The sequence below is a fragment of the Simochromis diagramma genome, unplaced genomic scaffold, assembly GCF_900408965.1.
Source record: "Simochromis diagramma unplaced genomic scaffold, fSimDia1.1 OVJJ01000205.1, whole genome shotgun sequence".
Lineage (NCBI taxonomy): Eukaryota > Metazoa > Chordata > Actinopteri > Cichliformes > Cichlidae > Simochromis > Simochromis diagramma.
The window spans coordinates 14126510-14142565 of NW_024386782.1; the positions used below are offsets into that span (position 1 = coordinate 14126510).

General features: G+C 42.2%; 1 protein-coding gene across 2 annotated transcripts; it reads right to left on the reverse strand.

Moving 5' to 3' along the window:
• Positions 1 to 158: 158 nt before the first annotated feature.
• LOC120727638 (segment polarity protein dishevelled homolog DVL-3-like) lies at positions 159 to 14724 on the reverse strand. 2 transcript variants are annotated; one of them, XM_040022027.1, is made up of 15 exons: positions 14069 to 14724; positions 12565 to 12634; positions 10431 to 10546; positions 9711 to 9823; positions 9380 to 9515; positions 7317 to 7407; positions 7107 to 7176; positions 6861 to 7000; positions 6076 to 6152; positions 5926 to 5993; positions 5666 to 5815; positions 4324 to 4455; positions 3740 to 3907; positions 3417 to 3620; positions 159 to 1357 (listed from the first exon to the last, which is right to left on the reverse strand). In XM_040022027.1, exons 1-15 carry the CDS (start codon positions 14227 to 14229, stop codon positions 999 to 1001), a joined length of 2055 nt encoding a protein of 684 aa, XP_039877961.1. In that variant the 5' UTR covers positions 14230 to 14724; the 3' UTR covers positions 159 to 998. The 2 variants fall into 2 exon arrangements, with proteins under 2 accessions (XP_039877961.1, XP_039877962.1); XM_040022028.1 differs by lacking the exon at positions 159 to 1357 and adding an exon at positions 1435 to 2537 and having other exon boundaries at positions 3398 to 3620; positions 14069 to 14229.
• Between the last annotated feature and the right edge of the window lie 1332 nt (positions 14725 to 16056).

Here is a 16056-nt window from a genome sequence, read left to right on the forward strand (position 1 = left end):
TCACATTCCTGCGCCTGGACGGTTTGCAGTCCACTGCTTTTAAATGCAAATATAACCTCAGGTACCATAGAAGGGGGGGGGGGAAAATAAACTCACTAGGTTTCAGTTTTTGGTTTTGCAGAAAGGTATACACAAGCAAACAAAACAGAAGCAGCAGATTTAAGTCATAAAACTATATTTATAAATAAAAAGACATTTTCCTTGATAAAAGAGTAGTGTGAAAGTCATGGTAAGAATTTTTTTTCCACTATACATTATCACAAGACAGTCTGAAGATTCGCTGGTTAGCAGATGAAAATGTAGTTGTGCCGTATAAAAACGACTCTGGAAACTGGATGCTCATATTAAGCATTAAAAAGAAAAAGAAACTAGTTGTGACCAGCTACAAATATAATAAAACAAATGCATTCTCAAAGTATGGACTGTAATTCTCTTGCACTACATACATTTCTTTCTTTCTCTCTTAAGTCAAGCAAATACTTTAAAAGTCTGAATAAGGTTAACAGTTAGTGTTCATTTCAGCTTCTTTCAGTCATTCTTTTTTTCTTGTTAGAGGTCAGCAAGTGGGAAAAAAAAAAAAAAAAAAACAGGAAGAGGGAAGAGGCTTCAGTCTCTCTCAGTTTTGACGTGGACAGGGGTGGGGGAGGACAGAGAACATTAGATAAGGAACCCAGAGGAGGGAGGGAAGAGTGAAAAGAAGAACAAATGAAAAACATCCATGTGGAAAAGCACTGAGTCATCTTCCCCAGCTGACCATTTCCACTGCCTCCCTCCCTTCTTCTGCTCTTTGTCCTTGCTAAAACTCTTCCCCACCATGGAGCGGAAACTGAGAAAGGCGCTTTGGTTCCATCTGGAGCAGGGTGGGGGGGTGTTTCTTCACTGAAGAAAGTATGACCACTACAACTACTAAGAAAAAGTACAAGAGAGGAGGAGCATTTTCTCTCAGCATACACAACAGGGTGGTTTCCATTTCTGCCTTTAGGTCTCTATAACCGGTGTCACATCACATCAACAAAGAATTCTCCGGCGTTGCCCACCGCCATTCGCAGAGACTGCCGTGACGCAGTGAGCTCAGGGGGCACCGAGGCAAGCTCTCTGCCTGGTGGGGCACCAGGTGCAGCTGTAGAAAGATGTGGTGGCTGAGGGGGCAGGCCAGGGGGGCCGTACACAAGACCAGGCCCATAGGCTATAGAGTGGGAGTTGGCACTGCGGTGGCTCACAGAGCTGCGGACGCTTCGTTCACTAGGGGGAGCCACTGAGCGCTCACTTGGTGCCCGGTGGCTCCTGATGTCTGATTCGCTGCCACTGCCACCGGATTTTCGGCCCTCATTCTTGCTACAGTTAGAACCGCTGCTCCCTGTGAACAGAAAAAAAGAGCAAAATTATTATGCAAGTGAGATGTATGTTTAAAAAAATAAAAATCACATCTTTTTCTAATTGGGTGCCAATGACATCACGAAGGCAGCGCTGACCCAGTTTGCAGGAGACTCTTGGGAGAGCTGCATGACTAATGCTGACATAGTCTAGGAGCATTCAGGCCAAACAGTTTAGCTATTCCTGAAGGCAGTCACAGGTCTTTATTTTATTATCCCACTCAGACTGCTTAATTTTAGGGCAAGTTCCTGAGAGTGATTAATTTAAACCAAAACAGCTCATCTGATTAAAAAGAAACTCGATGTGGAGGATGCTTTGGTCCAATGCATGTCATCAAATCCAAAAACATAGGAAAGTATTCATGTCAGTTTAATTTTGTGTCTACTAAAGAGCGCGAGAGAGAGGTATAGGATGTTACCCTGTCTTAGCACAAACACTGGAAGCATGGGGAAAAAAAAAATCTCTTCTCCACCAGAAATATTAAAGCAAACCCAAACCCCAACACTTTGTCTTTTACATTCTGCATCCTGCTAGTTTGTGCACTACTCACCCGTGCATTTAAGTTAAATGAGTACAGAGCATCTAAGATGTTGTCTCAGTGGGCCCAGCTGTTGTTGGTTAATAAATATCTCCAGTGTGTAAGGAAACTGCACCTTAAACCACTATGTCTGCTTTTCTAGTTCCACACACATTAAACACAGAAACACCAACATCTGAAGACTTTGGGGGTGATGGAAAGAGTCCTTTTTCACTACTCACAGAGCTAGGCTGTGTCCTTCAAGTTTTTGAAGTCAGCTTATTAAACATACACTGTTCCTATAAGTGAATTCAAAGTGTGGAGGTAAAACTCCACACCTCATACACTGCAGAGATGTTGTAATATCACTTAATATATCCCTTTCACACAGAATCTGTCTACAGGCTTATAAAGTCTTACAGTGAACTCTTTCACAAAAAAGCAGCTATAGCAAGCCCTAATGAACCTCAGCAGCAATGGCTGGTTACCTTCTTGTGAGCTCTGCATCTTTGTAGAAGCATAGTTGTTAAAAGTTTTAGGGAAACCGTGTGCTACTGACATGAATTTTGATTTTTCTTTGAGGAGAAACTGCAAAAATTAACATTGTAATTTTATATGAAGTGCTTGAAATTTATCTGTTGAGGACTTAATTGGTGGCCTCAGAATCTCATCTCTGATTTTTGCAGATGATGTGGTTCTGTTGGCTTCATCGGGTGAGGGCCTCCAGCTCGCACTGGAACGGTTCGCAGCCGAGTGTGAAGCAGCGGGAATGAGGATCAGCACCTCCAAATCTGAGGCCATGGTTCTCAGCCGGAAAAGGGTGGAGTGCCCACTCCGGGTCGGGGATGAGTTCCTGCCCCAAGTGGAGGAGTTCAAGTATCTCGGGGTCTTGTTCGCGAGTGATGGGAGAAGGGAGCCGGAGATCGACAGACGGATTGGGGCTGCAGCTGCAGTAATGCGGACGCTGCACCGGTCCGTCGTGGTGAAGAGGGAGCTGAGTGTAAAAGCGAAGCTCTCAATTTACCGGTCGATCTACATCCCTACCCTCACCTATGGCCACGAGCTGTGGGTAGTGACCGAAAGAACGAGATCGCGGGTACAAGCGGCAGAAATGAGCTTCCTCCGAAGGGTGGCTGGCCTCTCCCTTAGAGATAGGGTGAGAAGTTCGGCCATCCGGGAGGGGCTCAGAGTAGAGCATCTGCTGCTCCACATCGAAAGGAGCCAGCTGAGGTGGTTCGGGCATCTGACAAGGATGCCCCCTGGGCGCCTCCAGGGTGAGGTGTTCCAGGCATGTCCCATCGGGAGGAGGCCCCGGGGCAGACCCAGGACACGCTGGAGAGATTATATCTCTCGGCTGGCCTGGGAACGCCTTGGTATTCCCCCTGGATAAGCTGGAGGTGGCGGCTGGGGAGAGGGAGGTCTGGGCCTCTTTGCTTAGGCTGCTGCCCCCGCGACCCGGCCCCGGATAAAGCGGATGAAGATGGATGGATGGATGGATGGATGGACTTAATTAAACTGCACTAACCACTGTGCTGGCTCCCTGCGCTGCCAGCTCCTGGTCCACCATGGAAGGGCTGCGGCAGATCGTAAGGGTGCGGAATGGGGAACTGGTAGGGCAGGGCCATGGGCCAAGGGGCTGACCCAGGATGGGGCAGAGGGGGGAGGGTGTCCTGATCTGAGGCACCACCGCTGGATCCATCATGATCATGCAGAGACAAGTGGGTCATGTCTGAGGGAAAGAGAAGACAACTCCGTTAGATTTTCAAGTCGCATCCCACTTAAACTTTGGCGAAACTTGCTGTTACTGCTCACGCTCTAAGCAGATCAGTGAGCTCAAAGTCCACTTACTGCCACAGAGGTCTCCAAAGACATAGTAGCACTGTTCAGAGAAGGTGATCTTATTGACTGTGTGCCGGATGTACCCAGCCTTCAGCAAATTGCTGGCATATTTACGAGCTTCACGGCGATCTGTGAATCCTTCCACATGATGGAAGAGCCAGTCCACCACATCAGAACCTGAAGCACATGTTTTAGAAATCAAATCGTGAGGCTACAGCTTCACTGATCATATTTAAAACTTTTTTGGCAACTTTACATAAATCTGATGGTGGTCAATTTATCTATACTTCAATTTAACATTGATTTTTGTTGAGCTCTGGTAACCTGGTAATACACCTTGGTATAATAAAGGCAATTCGAGCTCATGCTGAATGTTTCTCAGTTGTTGGAATTTAAACATTTTTTTTCCAAAATGTAAAAAAGTAAAAACAACAACAAAAAAACAACTGAATTAATCGAAGCAGTATTTAGGTATTGCTTTGGCATCAGTGAAACACTCAATCTAAAAGCTGAGAAGATCTGTGTATGTGTGCGTGAATACTAGTGCGAGTAATTTTTAAAAAGCCCAGTCAAGCTCGCTTTGACAGACGTACCAATAAAGGCATTAGCGATGGTTATCTTGAGCCACATCCTGTCTCGCACCTCCAGACCTGATTCTGGGCAGGCCATCGCCTTAGCAACCGTTGCCATGTCACTGTGGATCGAGAGGTGGAAGTCATCGAATCCTAGGAAAGATGACATGAGCAAGTTAACATGTGGGCGGTGTTAAATCTTTTAAATCAGAAATTGAAACATTTTGGTTTAAGGAGGTCCGGCTCCATCAAGTATAAAACTGTTGAGCCACATTGTGTTTTGTTTCCAAAACATTTAAAATTAAAGAACTACTGAGTGCTGTTTTCTGGGGTTAAAGAAAAAAAAAAAAATGTTGGCCTGTTTTGGAATTTGCCTCAAAAATATTTGGTTTCCTGTGGTCTCGGCTGTTATTTGACCCCGTTCTGTTCTAATCGTGAATCAAGACTGGATTTGACTGGATCTTTGTTTGAAGTGGACTGCAACTGACTTGGATTTGATAAATCCCCCAGATGAGCCAGACCACAGTGAATTACATGTCCTCCCTAGAACACTAATGTATCTTACATATAATCTCACTGAGTTTCAGTCCATTCTCAGACCAGCTATCATGACTAAGCGTCACAGTGTCCCTTCTCATCTGCCTCCATTTCAATAGACTTTTCATTTCTTCTTTAAAAACAAAAAAAAATCCCTTCACAATACATTGTGGATATGTAATAAGATAAAGGGCATTCATATTTTCTATTAAGTGAATTATAGACATGTAACTAATAGGTAAAAGGCAAGTTAAACAATGTTTCAAGAGAAAAGGAAATTTTTCTCCCAAAAGAAAAGGCATCGCAAAACTTCCAAAGATTAAAGGAGACACGAAAGTTGTGAGTTATGGCTCTATTTGGACACGAGTTACCGAGCAGATGGTAGCTGAGGCTGAACACAGCAAAAGCTGGAACAGATAATAGTCACAGGAATGTAGTGAGAGGGAAGGGCCGCACTTAACACGGAGACTTACTAACAGAGGTTTGGTGGTCACAAGGAGGGAGAGCTGAATGTTCCAAGCGGTATGACAAACCTGGAGTTATTTTCTTCCTCAAATGCTCAAATTTATTTATTTTTAATAAGCAGGCTATAAAGAGGTACCAGGAAACAAAGGAGAAAACAAAAAAAAAGAGGAACAAAAGAGTAAAAAGAGGTAAATTAAAAACTCAAAAGGTGGTACAGTTTAAATGTGGAGACCATGTGGTGACAAAAAGAAAATGAACTAAAAACTGTGACTAAGAGTTAATGGAGGATGAAAGTTGCTTTGGATAAAAGTGCACTGATGACAAGCTCCAACGGGCAGCTTCGGGGGGTGATGTGACTCACGTTCAGTCTCAGGGATCGAGCTGCTGATTGAGGAGCTGGTGGAGGTGACTGTGCTCATGGAAGGGCTCATGCCATATGGAGGGTACACCCCAGTCATGGCTGCCGTGTGAGACACCCATGCAGCGGGGTCGATAGGCCGGATTGGCTCACCTGTTAAAGAGAGGGAAGGCAGCTGAAATTAATGAGGTTATTACAAAATCTTTCAAGTAAAAAATAAAAAATGTGTCACTGCGTATAGTTATTCCAGAACAACCACTCACTCCTGGGCAGAGCAAAGCAGCTCCGAGGGTTTGGGTCCCAGCACTTTGCAACTGTCAGAGTAATGGGGCTGGTAAAAAAGACACATAGACAGTTAATTATTGGTCTTTTTGCACTCCTGTGTTATAGATGCTGCTTTTGCATTCGCTTACCCCGGCTTGTGCACTATGTCTCTTAGTACTCGAACAGCATCATCATTGCTCATGTTCTCAAAGTTTATATCGTTCACCTAGATCAATAAAAACAGAAAAATATCCCAATGAGATGCCAAGTTAGAACTAATGTGGAACTAATACTTTAAAGGAAGCGCTCAGATAGTTCAAAGGCAAAGAGACTGAGCTGGTTTGGACATGTGAAGTGAGGTAGTGGGTATATTTAGAGCAGGATGCTGAAGACAGAGCTGCCGTGGATGTAAGAGAGGAAATGCAGGTGGATGGGATCACAAAAGAGGATACAGTGGACAGGAAGGAATTCTTCAGTGTGCTTGAAAGATATATAAAGAGAGATAAAGCAATATGGCATTAAGAAGTAGCCCCAGAACTACAATTTTTCCTATAAACAGAAATATAAAAATTTCACAGCCCCACAGCGATTCCAGTTCTACTGCAGAAAGACATCAATATGGGGTCCCAAATAAGCAATTTTCCTGGGAAGTATATTTTACAGTATGATAAGATTGGATTAAAAGAAAATGTGTATACGAAGAGTAAAAACACTAAGAATGATGTCAAGCGATGACATTACAGCCAACTGTATCTGTGACACATGCACAAGAACAGAAACCCTTGACATCATTCATTTCAGTAAAAGTGCTGGTCTCAGTTACAACGTGTACATCCACTCACACTATGTGTCTAAATTCCAGATATTCAACTGTAAACTGTTTTCATTTTGTGCGCATCAGTCTCCTACTTAAGACACAAACACAGACACACACCTGCAGCAGCATATCCCCGGGCTCTATGCGTCCATCTGCAGCCACAGCTCCTCCCTTCATGATGGAGCCGATGTAGATTCCTCCATCACCTCTCTCATTACTCTGACCCACAATACTGATGCCCAAGAAGTTATACTTTTCTGTGAGGTGGGGAGGAACAGAGTATATTCAAAGAAATGAAGTATTATTAACTTCATATGCTCGCTGAACAAACATCTAACTCCTGTGTGTGTGCAAATCACCTACCCATGTTGAGAGTCACAGTGATGATGTTCAGCGACATGGTGGAGTCTGTGATGCTGCTGAATGACGAAGACTGAAGAATGAAATAAGGACAAGAATTAAGAGTAATGCAAAAAAAATACATTAAGAGCAGAATCATGACTTATAACATGAAAGATAATTTTAGGTAACTTTGGTTGAGTTATTGTCCTTTACAACTAAGAGTGTTCTCACCCTGTCCATATTGGAAGCCTTGGGTTTCCTTCGCCGGCGTCGATGTCGTCTCATTAGACGAGAAGAGCTCTGCTCAGTGGAGCTACTAAACCTGAAGAGGAGGGGAAAAAAAACAAAAAAAACCCACACGATTTAAAATTAAATAAATAATAACTAAATAACAGATGCAGATCAAATTGTCTCATGGGAGTCTTTGAAAGTAGCCACGATCTAATCTTTGAAGTTTCTGGATGTAAACTTCCCCCTTATAAGCAAATATCTCTAATTTTCTACATACTAATCTTCACCAGTGTACCAATATTTAGTTATAATATTGCTGCAACAACTGAGGCTCTGATGTCCATCCGTTTATGACCACAGTGTACCCATTTCCAACAGGAAAGTGTGCCCATGCCACAAACCTTAAATCATCTCAAACTGGTTTCTTGAACATGGTCATGGGTTCAATGTACTTAAATGATCTCAACAGTCACCAAATCTCAATCCAACAGAGCCCCTTTGGGATGCGGTGGAATGGAAGATTCATATCATATCATGCGCATTCGACAAATCTGCAGCATCTGTGTGATGCAACATGAGCCACTATTGCTGAGGAATGTTTCCAGCACTGTGCTGTGCCACAAAAAATAAAGGTAGTTCTAAAGGTAAGCAAGAGTCCAAATGGGTAGTAGCAAGGTATACCTAACAAAGTGGCCAACAAGTGTATGTGCTTCAGACACAAAGAATACTTCCAATTGAAATACATTACTTACAGTCATGCTGCCTCATAGAAATTTGTTTCTATGAACATGAATAAACAGATAGCTTCATCGTGACCATTTCAAGTTTGTTACCAGGGCTCAAATACTCCAGTCTACAGTAAGAATAAATAACCCACTGCTGTTTAATTTTACCATATAAATTTAGTAATCAAACGCTAACCATACTACTACCTACTTAAAAGAAAGGCATTTGCAAAACTGCTGAAGCCTCATTGATCCATCAGTACTGGTCTTGTCCCAATCTTGTCCACTTCTGGACAGAGGTTTTCCATACCCTGTCCAGGATTCTCAGTGTGACGCTGGCGCCTGACCCCCTTCTTGCTTTGTTTGGCATCAGTGGGAATGAGATGCCTCTACCGGCCTCTAAAAGACAGGCGCTATCTTTCTGTTCCCTGTTGGCCAGGAGGGCAATTCTACTGAGGTGGCGGGGACGCTGCACCTCCCACTAACAAACAGTGGTTATATGACCTCATGTCTAAAACTGGAAAAAATAAGACACTCCAAAACTCTACTAGATAATTTCAAAGCATGTGCAGTTCTTTCCTTGATGCATTTCAAAATCTATAAGAATCTTTCAGGTGCATTTACTTTTGTCTGTGTGCAACTCCCTCATGTCAGGTGAACAGGTCTAGGGCAGTGACCTGGGTGGGAATTAATGGGATTATTTTGCAGGGACTATGTTATCTGGGGGACAAAAAAAAAAAAAAGGTTCTTTATTTTACCTTTTTTTTTTTTTTTTAACCTTAAGTGTATGGGCTAATTGCCCCAAATGAACAAATCATCCGTAATCCTTCTATTCTCAGAACCTTTTTTATATGCATAAAGGAAAAACTCTTAATAAAAAGACATTGTTTAAAAGGAAGCCATTTGAAAGCCAGAAGGAAAACAGTTCTACAAGTCAGAATGAGCTTTAACTATAAGACAGCATCGAATTACATTTGAAGGTTACAACATAATCAACAAAAAACAAAACAAAACAAAACAAAAAAACTCTGATTTCTTTCTGCGTCAGAATCCCCCCAAATACGTAAGAGGTTTTTAATCCAGCTCTTTTGAAGCTGATTAAACGGGAAAAACATCCCGTCAGATGCCTAAAGACTGAGACCAGCAGAGTCTCTGCAGTGGGCTGCAAGGATTACCGCTGGAGCAGAACCCTGAGGTTACCACAAAAACCAGCACACAATTAGACAGTACTAATCTTTGCCATAAACCATCAACTATAACTCCACATGCATTCCTGAAGCCAAATGCATTTCTTCTTTTTGCAACAAACCAGCTCAACAGCTATATAACACATCTGACCTGCTGGTTGCATCGTCATCATCTGAATCAAAGCAGGAAGTGGACTCCAGCTCGCTGCTCATGAAGGACGAGCAGCTGTCGTACTCGGCGCCTCCGCGTCCCATACCCCGCGATGAGTACCCGTTCTGCCTCCCACCTGCAGCAGGTTTTTAAATGAAAAACTTAAGCTAGAAAAATAAAACAATCAAAGGATACTGCATGTCTAAAGTCAATCACGCTACACTTACTTTTTACCAACAAGATAACTGTTATTCATAAGTTGTGAAATACATGGAAACAACACTGATACGTGCAATGAAAAACAAGAATAAGCAGCAAGTTTCTTTCTGACCATGGTCATTAGTGTGTTTCCGTCGCGGCCTCTCCCGCTCTCTCCTCTGAGACACCATGGAGCCGGTCTCTGTGTCATTGTCCAGGCTGTCCCGACCACTTGCTGCTTTCCCACTTCAGACAAGAGAGCGAGTGTTAAAGAGAGACGGAGTTACAAAACATCATGATCAGGGCATTTGAGCTTATTCAGCAGCCACTAAAACTAATGTTTATTTTAAAAGAGCTTTATAAGAATCAAATTGCTGGCTACTCTGGTTCACTGTGGTTAAGAAAGCGATCTGTACCTGAATATTTGGAAAGAATTGCAGATGTTGTGTTGATGGATTTTCAGTGTGGTGATAAAAATAGTCTCTTTTTTTAACACTTTACTTGCAGACATAGCATATTTCTTTAGATAGAAATATTTTTAAAAAACAAAACAAAACAAAAAAACAACAACTAGTAACCAGGGGCTTAAGTATGATCATAATAGCCTACGGATAAATGCCTGCAAGAATTAAGCTAGATTTTCTTTCCTCCAGGGCAGTCACAAGATATCACACTTTTTTGATTTAATTTGCTCTTTCCTGTTACTGTTCTTATTTGGCAACACAGAAGAACTCATTCAAGACACTCAAAAAACACACAGACACACACTAAGCACAATATATTTCATTCTCATTCACAGTAAAACAAAATATAAAGTATCAAAGTCCACAAAGTCTCGTTTGAGTTCACTGACTGGTAGGAAGGGGGTCTCGAGTCTCCAATGCCCCCGGTCCTCTCCAGAGGTGGTGTCGGCTCTAAACTATCCGCCACCGAGCCTGCGTCCGTGTGCGCGCCGTCTCCGGAGACCAACTGTCAACAGACAAAGAGTCGGGTCATTCAGGGGGATGAGTATCTCTCAGAGAGAAGAATTTACAGAAAGACACAGAACGAGTGAGCAGCAGACCTTCATTCACATCCACATTCAAAGGCTATACACTGTGTGTCATGTTTTACTCTAACTTCCTAAAAGTATGACACAAACATTTCAAAATCTCCTGCAGAAAGGGACTACAGTCTCTTGCTAAAATTCAGACTTAATCTGCCTCCTACTAGTTTCCTACTGAGAGAGCAAAGCTCTACAAAAGCAGCTGTGAATTCAGCAAGTTGAAAAAGAAAGAGCCCAAGCCAAGACTTGTGGTTTGTGTACCTGACAGTGTTGCCTAAGTTACCAAATTGTAGGGGGAAAAATGGTCTCCAACAGACCAGAACTAATGTTTTCTCAGAAATTAAATTACCGGTATGCATTTATTTCCACTTTTACCACATGCTAGTGTTTGTTAGCTTGAGACAACAAAACAATATAACTTAAATCCTGCTGTGGTTTTTGTGGAATCTTGGAAGTCATCCATATCAGAAATGAAGCATGTATTTGCATGCAAAAACAAGTTTCAACGATGACATGAGACCAGTGTGAAACTGTAGCCATCAACAGCAACCTGTGGTGCTGAAAAAGTTCAGATTCAGCAGCTGCTGACCTCAATCTTAAGGATCCAATGTAAAAAAAAATATTTAAAAAAAAAAAAAAAATCAGGTTCAATTTCACACAGCCATTATGTGTATGCACAGCCATTATGCACTTGAGAAATCTCTTTCGTTCAGTGCATGTTTATTAGAAATCAAGCTGTGACATCTAAACTAAATTAAATTACAGCAACAAAGTGAGTGTGAAGATGTTGGAAAGATAAATATGTTGTGCTGAAACAGGAAATCAGTATATCAAATCAAATCACCTGTACTGTCATAATAATTCAGCTATATTACTATGTGGCAAGATAGCTAAAATTAGTCTTCTGCTCTTAATCACAATCACAAGAGTCTACTTTGGTGTGCACTAAAGGGAGCTACAGAACAGGAGATACAGGGTGCTGGCTTGTTGTAATGAAATGATGTGCAGCCAGCCAGGCCTCTGGACCCCAGAGAATAATCAATCAGCTCACTGAAACAACAGACGAACAGCGGAGACAAACAAATGGACATACTCTAACAGAAATAACATTTGACTGTATGTGGAACATTGCAACAACCCTCAAGAGATAACAAACACTTTGGAGCAAACGCACACAAAGGGGAACTGGCTTTTAAACACATTAAACTAAACCTCCGCGCAGTCTAATGAAAACGACCACAACAAAGAGACGCATTAGGACGAGCACGCTGGAATATACGCTCCAGAATGGAGCAATAATGCCATGTTGATGATGCTCGAATAATTAAAACCACACTGTAGAAATTAAGCGAGTGCTTTAGCCTTTCACATCACGACACAGAGCAGTCTTTCTCTCTGCTTTATTCTCTCCTGCCTGTGAGATTCAATCTTCTTGTTAGATGACCTGCAGTGAGGCCCTTTGTTATGGAGTATTTTCCGGCTATCCTGTGATTTCACTTGCTCTTAATCCAATTTCAATGTCGAGAAGAGAGGAAGGGAGGCCGTGCACGAGCGCCAGATGTCTCGAGTGTTGTGGAGACAGGAGTATTATTGCTTAGAGGCTTTAAATAAGAAACTGCATGTAAGTACATGTATGTGCTACATGTGCCAATTAACCTGTGTGCTTAAAAAAAAAATTATATTTTACAGTGAAAAAGACAAGGTTTAGGAAAAGCAGTGTATGTATACTGCTCTGAGGATCGTTATGTGATGATGATATTATCACACAGATGTGCAGTGCCTCCCCCTACGCTTGAGCACGACTGGGGTAAGAGCCCAACAGATGGGAATCATTGTTACACATTCATGTACGCCACTTAACCACACAAGTTATCGCACACAAGCAAACAGCAAAAAATAAATAAATAAATAAATGTTATTGCAGCGTGTATTTTGGACCTACCCATGACACCACACGTCCATTGAAGCAGGGCAGCTTAGCATTGTCATCAGATATTTCTTCCTTTACCACCCTGTAAAGAGAACAAGGCTTTGTTTCAGTCAAACATTACCAACACAAAAGCACTCCCTGGGCAATAAAACATGAGGGTGCATTTAGAGGAAGTGGAGCTGGACAATATATTCCACCAAGCAGGACAGACACTGACAACTGGGGACAGTTGTACACATTAAGAATCAATGACAATGTTCAATATAACCAAATGTTTGAGACTACTGGCACACGCACAGAAAACTATTCAAAAGATGGCTCACTTGTCCATTTCATATATAGAAGTAAGCCTTAATGCGTTACAGACTGGTGCAAATACACGAAAGGCATGTGTAAATGTAACCATGTGAATTTCGCGCAAACCCTCCCATTCATTCAGTCCTGCTTGCAAGGATCAGATGGCAGGCAGATCTTAACAACACCTTATTACACAATGAAGAGGACAAATAAGGCATGTATCTAACAAGCGCCTCAGAGTATTGGAGATGTCAAGATTAGCCGGGTCTTTGACAGGGAGAACACTGATGGTCAGTGAGGCTTTCCTGGTAAAGATCACAGGCTCCAAACCAGTCTAACAAGTTCCTAAAACACCACCAGTCTAGACTTTAAGGCTTCAACAGTTAATTTAGTGCATGCACCTCCACTCTTGAAACAACACAAACAGCTGCGGATCCTTTCAAAACTCGTCCTTCCTATCTAGGTTGTTGCCCCACCCTTGTTTGAGTTTAGCCAGAAAAACTTTGGCAACCTGGCTCGAGTTTTAAAAAAAAACAAAACAAAAAAGTACATTTCTCCCTTTTATTTAACTCTGAAGAAGGTAAAGTGTGGAGGATCATAAAACGTCTACTTTTCTGGCCATGTTTTAACACAAAGGGACACGCTCATAAAGCTGCCAAAGTGATGAACAGGGCATTCCTGTGTCCAACTTTGCATTCCTTAGGCTAATAGACAACAACAGCAGGGGCCTTCTGGTCTCACTCACTCACCAAGTGTCCGGTTAGATCCATTCATTAGCCTGCTAGCATAAGCGTTTCATATATTAGGCAGCAACTGACAGCTGTAACGTCATTAACTAGTTAGTAACAGTATGAATTGCTCCTTGTTTCATTTAGTCTTCAATAAGTTTAAATGCGATTAAAGGCTTTCTCTTAGTGTTCGTGAAACTGGAAATGACCAAACTTGGTAAGACAGTACAGCATAAGCTAAGCACGAGCAATGTAAACAAACGGGGTCGGGACGCTGAACAGACCTGCTAACGATGCGACCTGGACGCTAGCAGCTAACAAAGGAACGGCAAAGCAAACGGCTAGCTGATGACTGAAAGACAGGTAACCTTAGAAGTGATGACAAGCCAGCTCCACGAGGTAACAAATATGTTACAGTTAATCTGAATGGACTGAGGTTAAGCAGTCCATGCCGATTCCACGTTAAACACAATGAACCTTTTAACAGTTACCCGAAGTCATCGTCCATAGATTTGAAGAAGAATTTGTAATTTGGTTTCTTGAGGACATTTTTGAAGTCTGCCAGCGTGACTTTGTCCGCCGGCACCGACAGTTTCACCAGATATGGTGTCTCCTGGTCGTCGAGGTGGTAGATAATTTTGGTCTCCCCCATCTCGGACTGCGGCTAAGGCAAGGCAGACTGGTTGCATCAAGCCAAGGGCCTGGCAGGCTCCCTCTCGGGCCCCGACTCCCCGTGGCGCTGGCGGCTGCGGCTTTGCCGTGGTCCACCCGGCTCTCTCTGGCTGACCGACCCTGTTCCGTAGTGCCCGGTTCTGCCTTTTTTCCCCCCTTTCTTTTTTCTTCACGGCAGCTTGCTAACGTTACGCCTGACTCTCTATTACAAAAACACCTTGCTGTTCCACAAAGCGTCCAAACACGGCCCCAGGACTGAATTGCTTTAGTTTCCGTTTGTGTAAAACGTACAATATATCACAAAAACCTTAGAAATACGTGAGGAAAAACAGTTTCAAAGCGGTGCAAAAATAAACAATCTCAGAAGGGTCCGTACTCCCTTCTCGCTAGCTGCTCGGCTTTACTTTGTTGCACACGAAACTGCATAAAATCGTCCAAGCCTGTCTCGGAGGAGCGCCCTCCGCAGGTGAGGAGGAGAGTGACAGCTTTTCGAGGACAGCTGGGGCAATTTAACGGCTCCCATATTGCTCTGGTAAGGCCATTAAACGGCCTTTAGCAGTTTTGGAGCCCCACAGACCCACAGTTATATGATGGTATACTTACACAGAGCTTCAATATGTTTATACTCCAATTTATAGCTGGAACCTTTATATGGATTGCAAAGAATAAGACCATCATTGTCAGTTATCATTTTACTCTCTTAGAATTTGGATCTTAATCACTCTAAAATTAAAAATTTCAGCTGTGACACGAAAGACAAATGGAAAATTCCACTTTACATTTTAAATTTGCAAGGACGAGGTTGGGGGTGCAAGAATGTAGGGCTTCCCATCATACAGCAGAGAACTGGCATGGAGGGAGAGGTTTTGAAATCAAACGACTCCTTCCACATTTTTATTTGTGTATTAATTTTGCTGACCCCTTGTAATTACTATCATAGCACCACTCAGACTGAGAAGAAGTCCAATCAGAGTGATTGAAAGGCAGAGTGATTTGTTTTTCCCACATCAGCAGGTCAAAGAACTTAATTTATGACTGTGGATCATGGTTAACATTCTTCAGTTTATTATATGGTCACTGATCACACTTTAGACAGGTTTTATAGCACATGAACTTGTAGACAGGTGTTACCGACATTGATGCCGGTTATGCTGTATTTAAGCACAAAGCCGTAATTAATGTGGTTAGTAACATCTGTGTTTACCTGCTATTCCAGATAAAAATGTGTCTTATTACTTTGAGGTGTGCAGTGAAATTTTACACACAAACACATCTACACTTTAGATAGCATACATCTGGCTGAAGGATAACATACTTTTATAGTCCTTTCTATACAGATGCATTGCATTTTGATAGAACAAATGCTGTAAATTGCATCTTTATAAATGTAACTGTCGAAATATTCCACCTTTACTTTTGCTACTTATCAAAATGTCATAAATAACAAAGCAAGATATCAAGTATCAAACACTGCCTTTTAAAAACTGAATTATGAACACAGAAAAGCACAATGTGGAAAGTGTCTGATTGGCAACAGCTGACTTTTTTGGCATGACAATGGCAAACACACTGTCAATGCAGTTAAAGCAACATGACAGTTTAAAAAGTCTGAAGCTACAGTTAAAGTACTATAAGATAAAAGTACTCTTTATGGGGAATAAATGATATCTTTTCATACTAATATTGCACCTTGTGCATGTGGAGCAAGTTTTAACTGCTTTCTGAGATGCCAGTTATTGTGTCAATACTCAGAAAACAACCTAAAAGAATGCACTTAAGTGCACTGCAGTAAAAATGTTTTTGTTTT

Excerpts from the sequence above, each read along its gene's own strand:
- LOC120727638 (XM_040022027.1), bottom strand. The coding sequence starts at position 14,229 with ATGGGGGAGACCAAAATTATCTACCACCTCGACGACCAGGAGACACCA. Across the intron at positions 9,824-10,430 it reads TCGAGACCCCCTTCCTACCA|TGGGAAAGCAGCAAGTGGTC; the intron begins GTCAGTGAACTC and ends TCTTGTCTGAAG. Across the intron at positions 4,456-5,665 it reads CTCGATCCCTGAGACTGAAC|GATTCGATGACTTCCACCTC; the intron begins GTGAGTCACATC and ends CATCTTTCCTAG.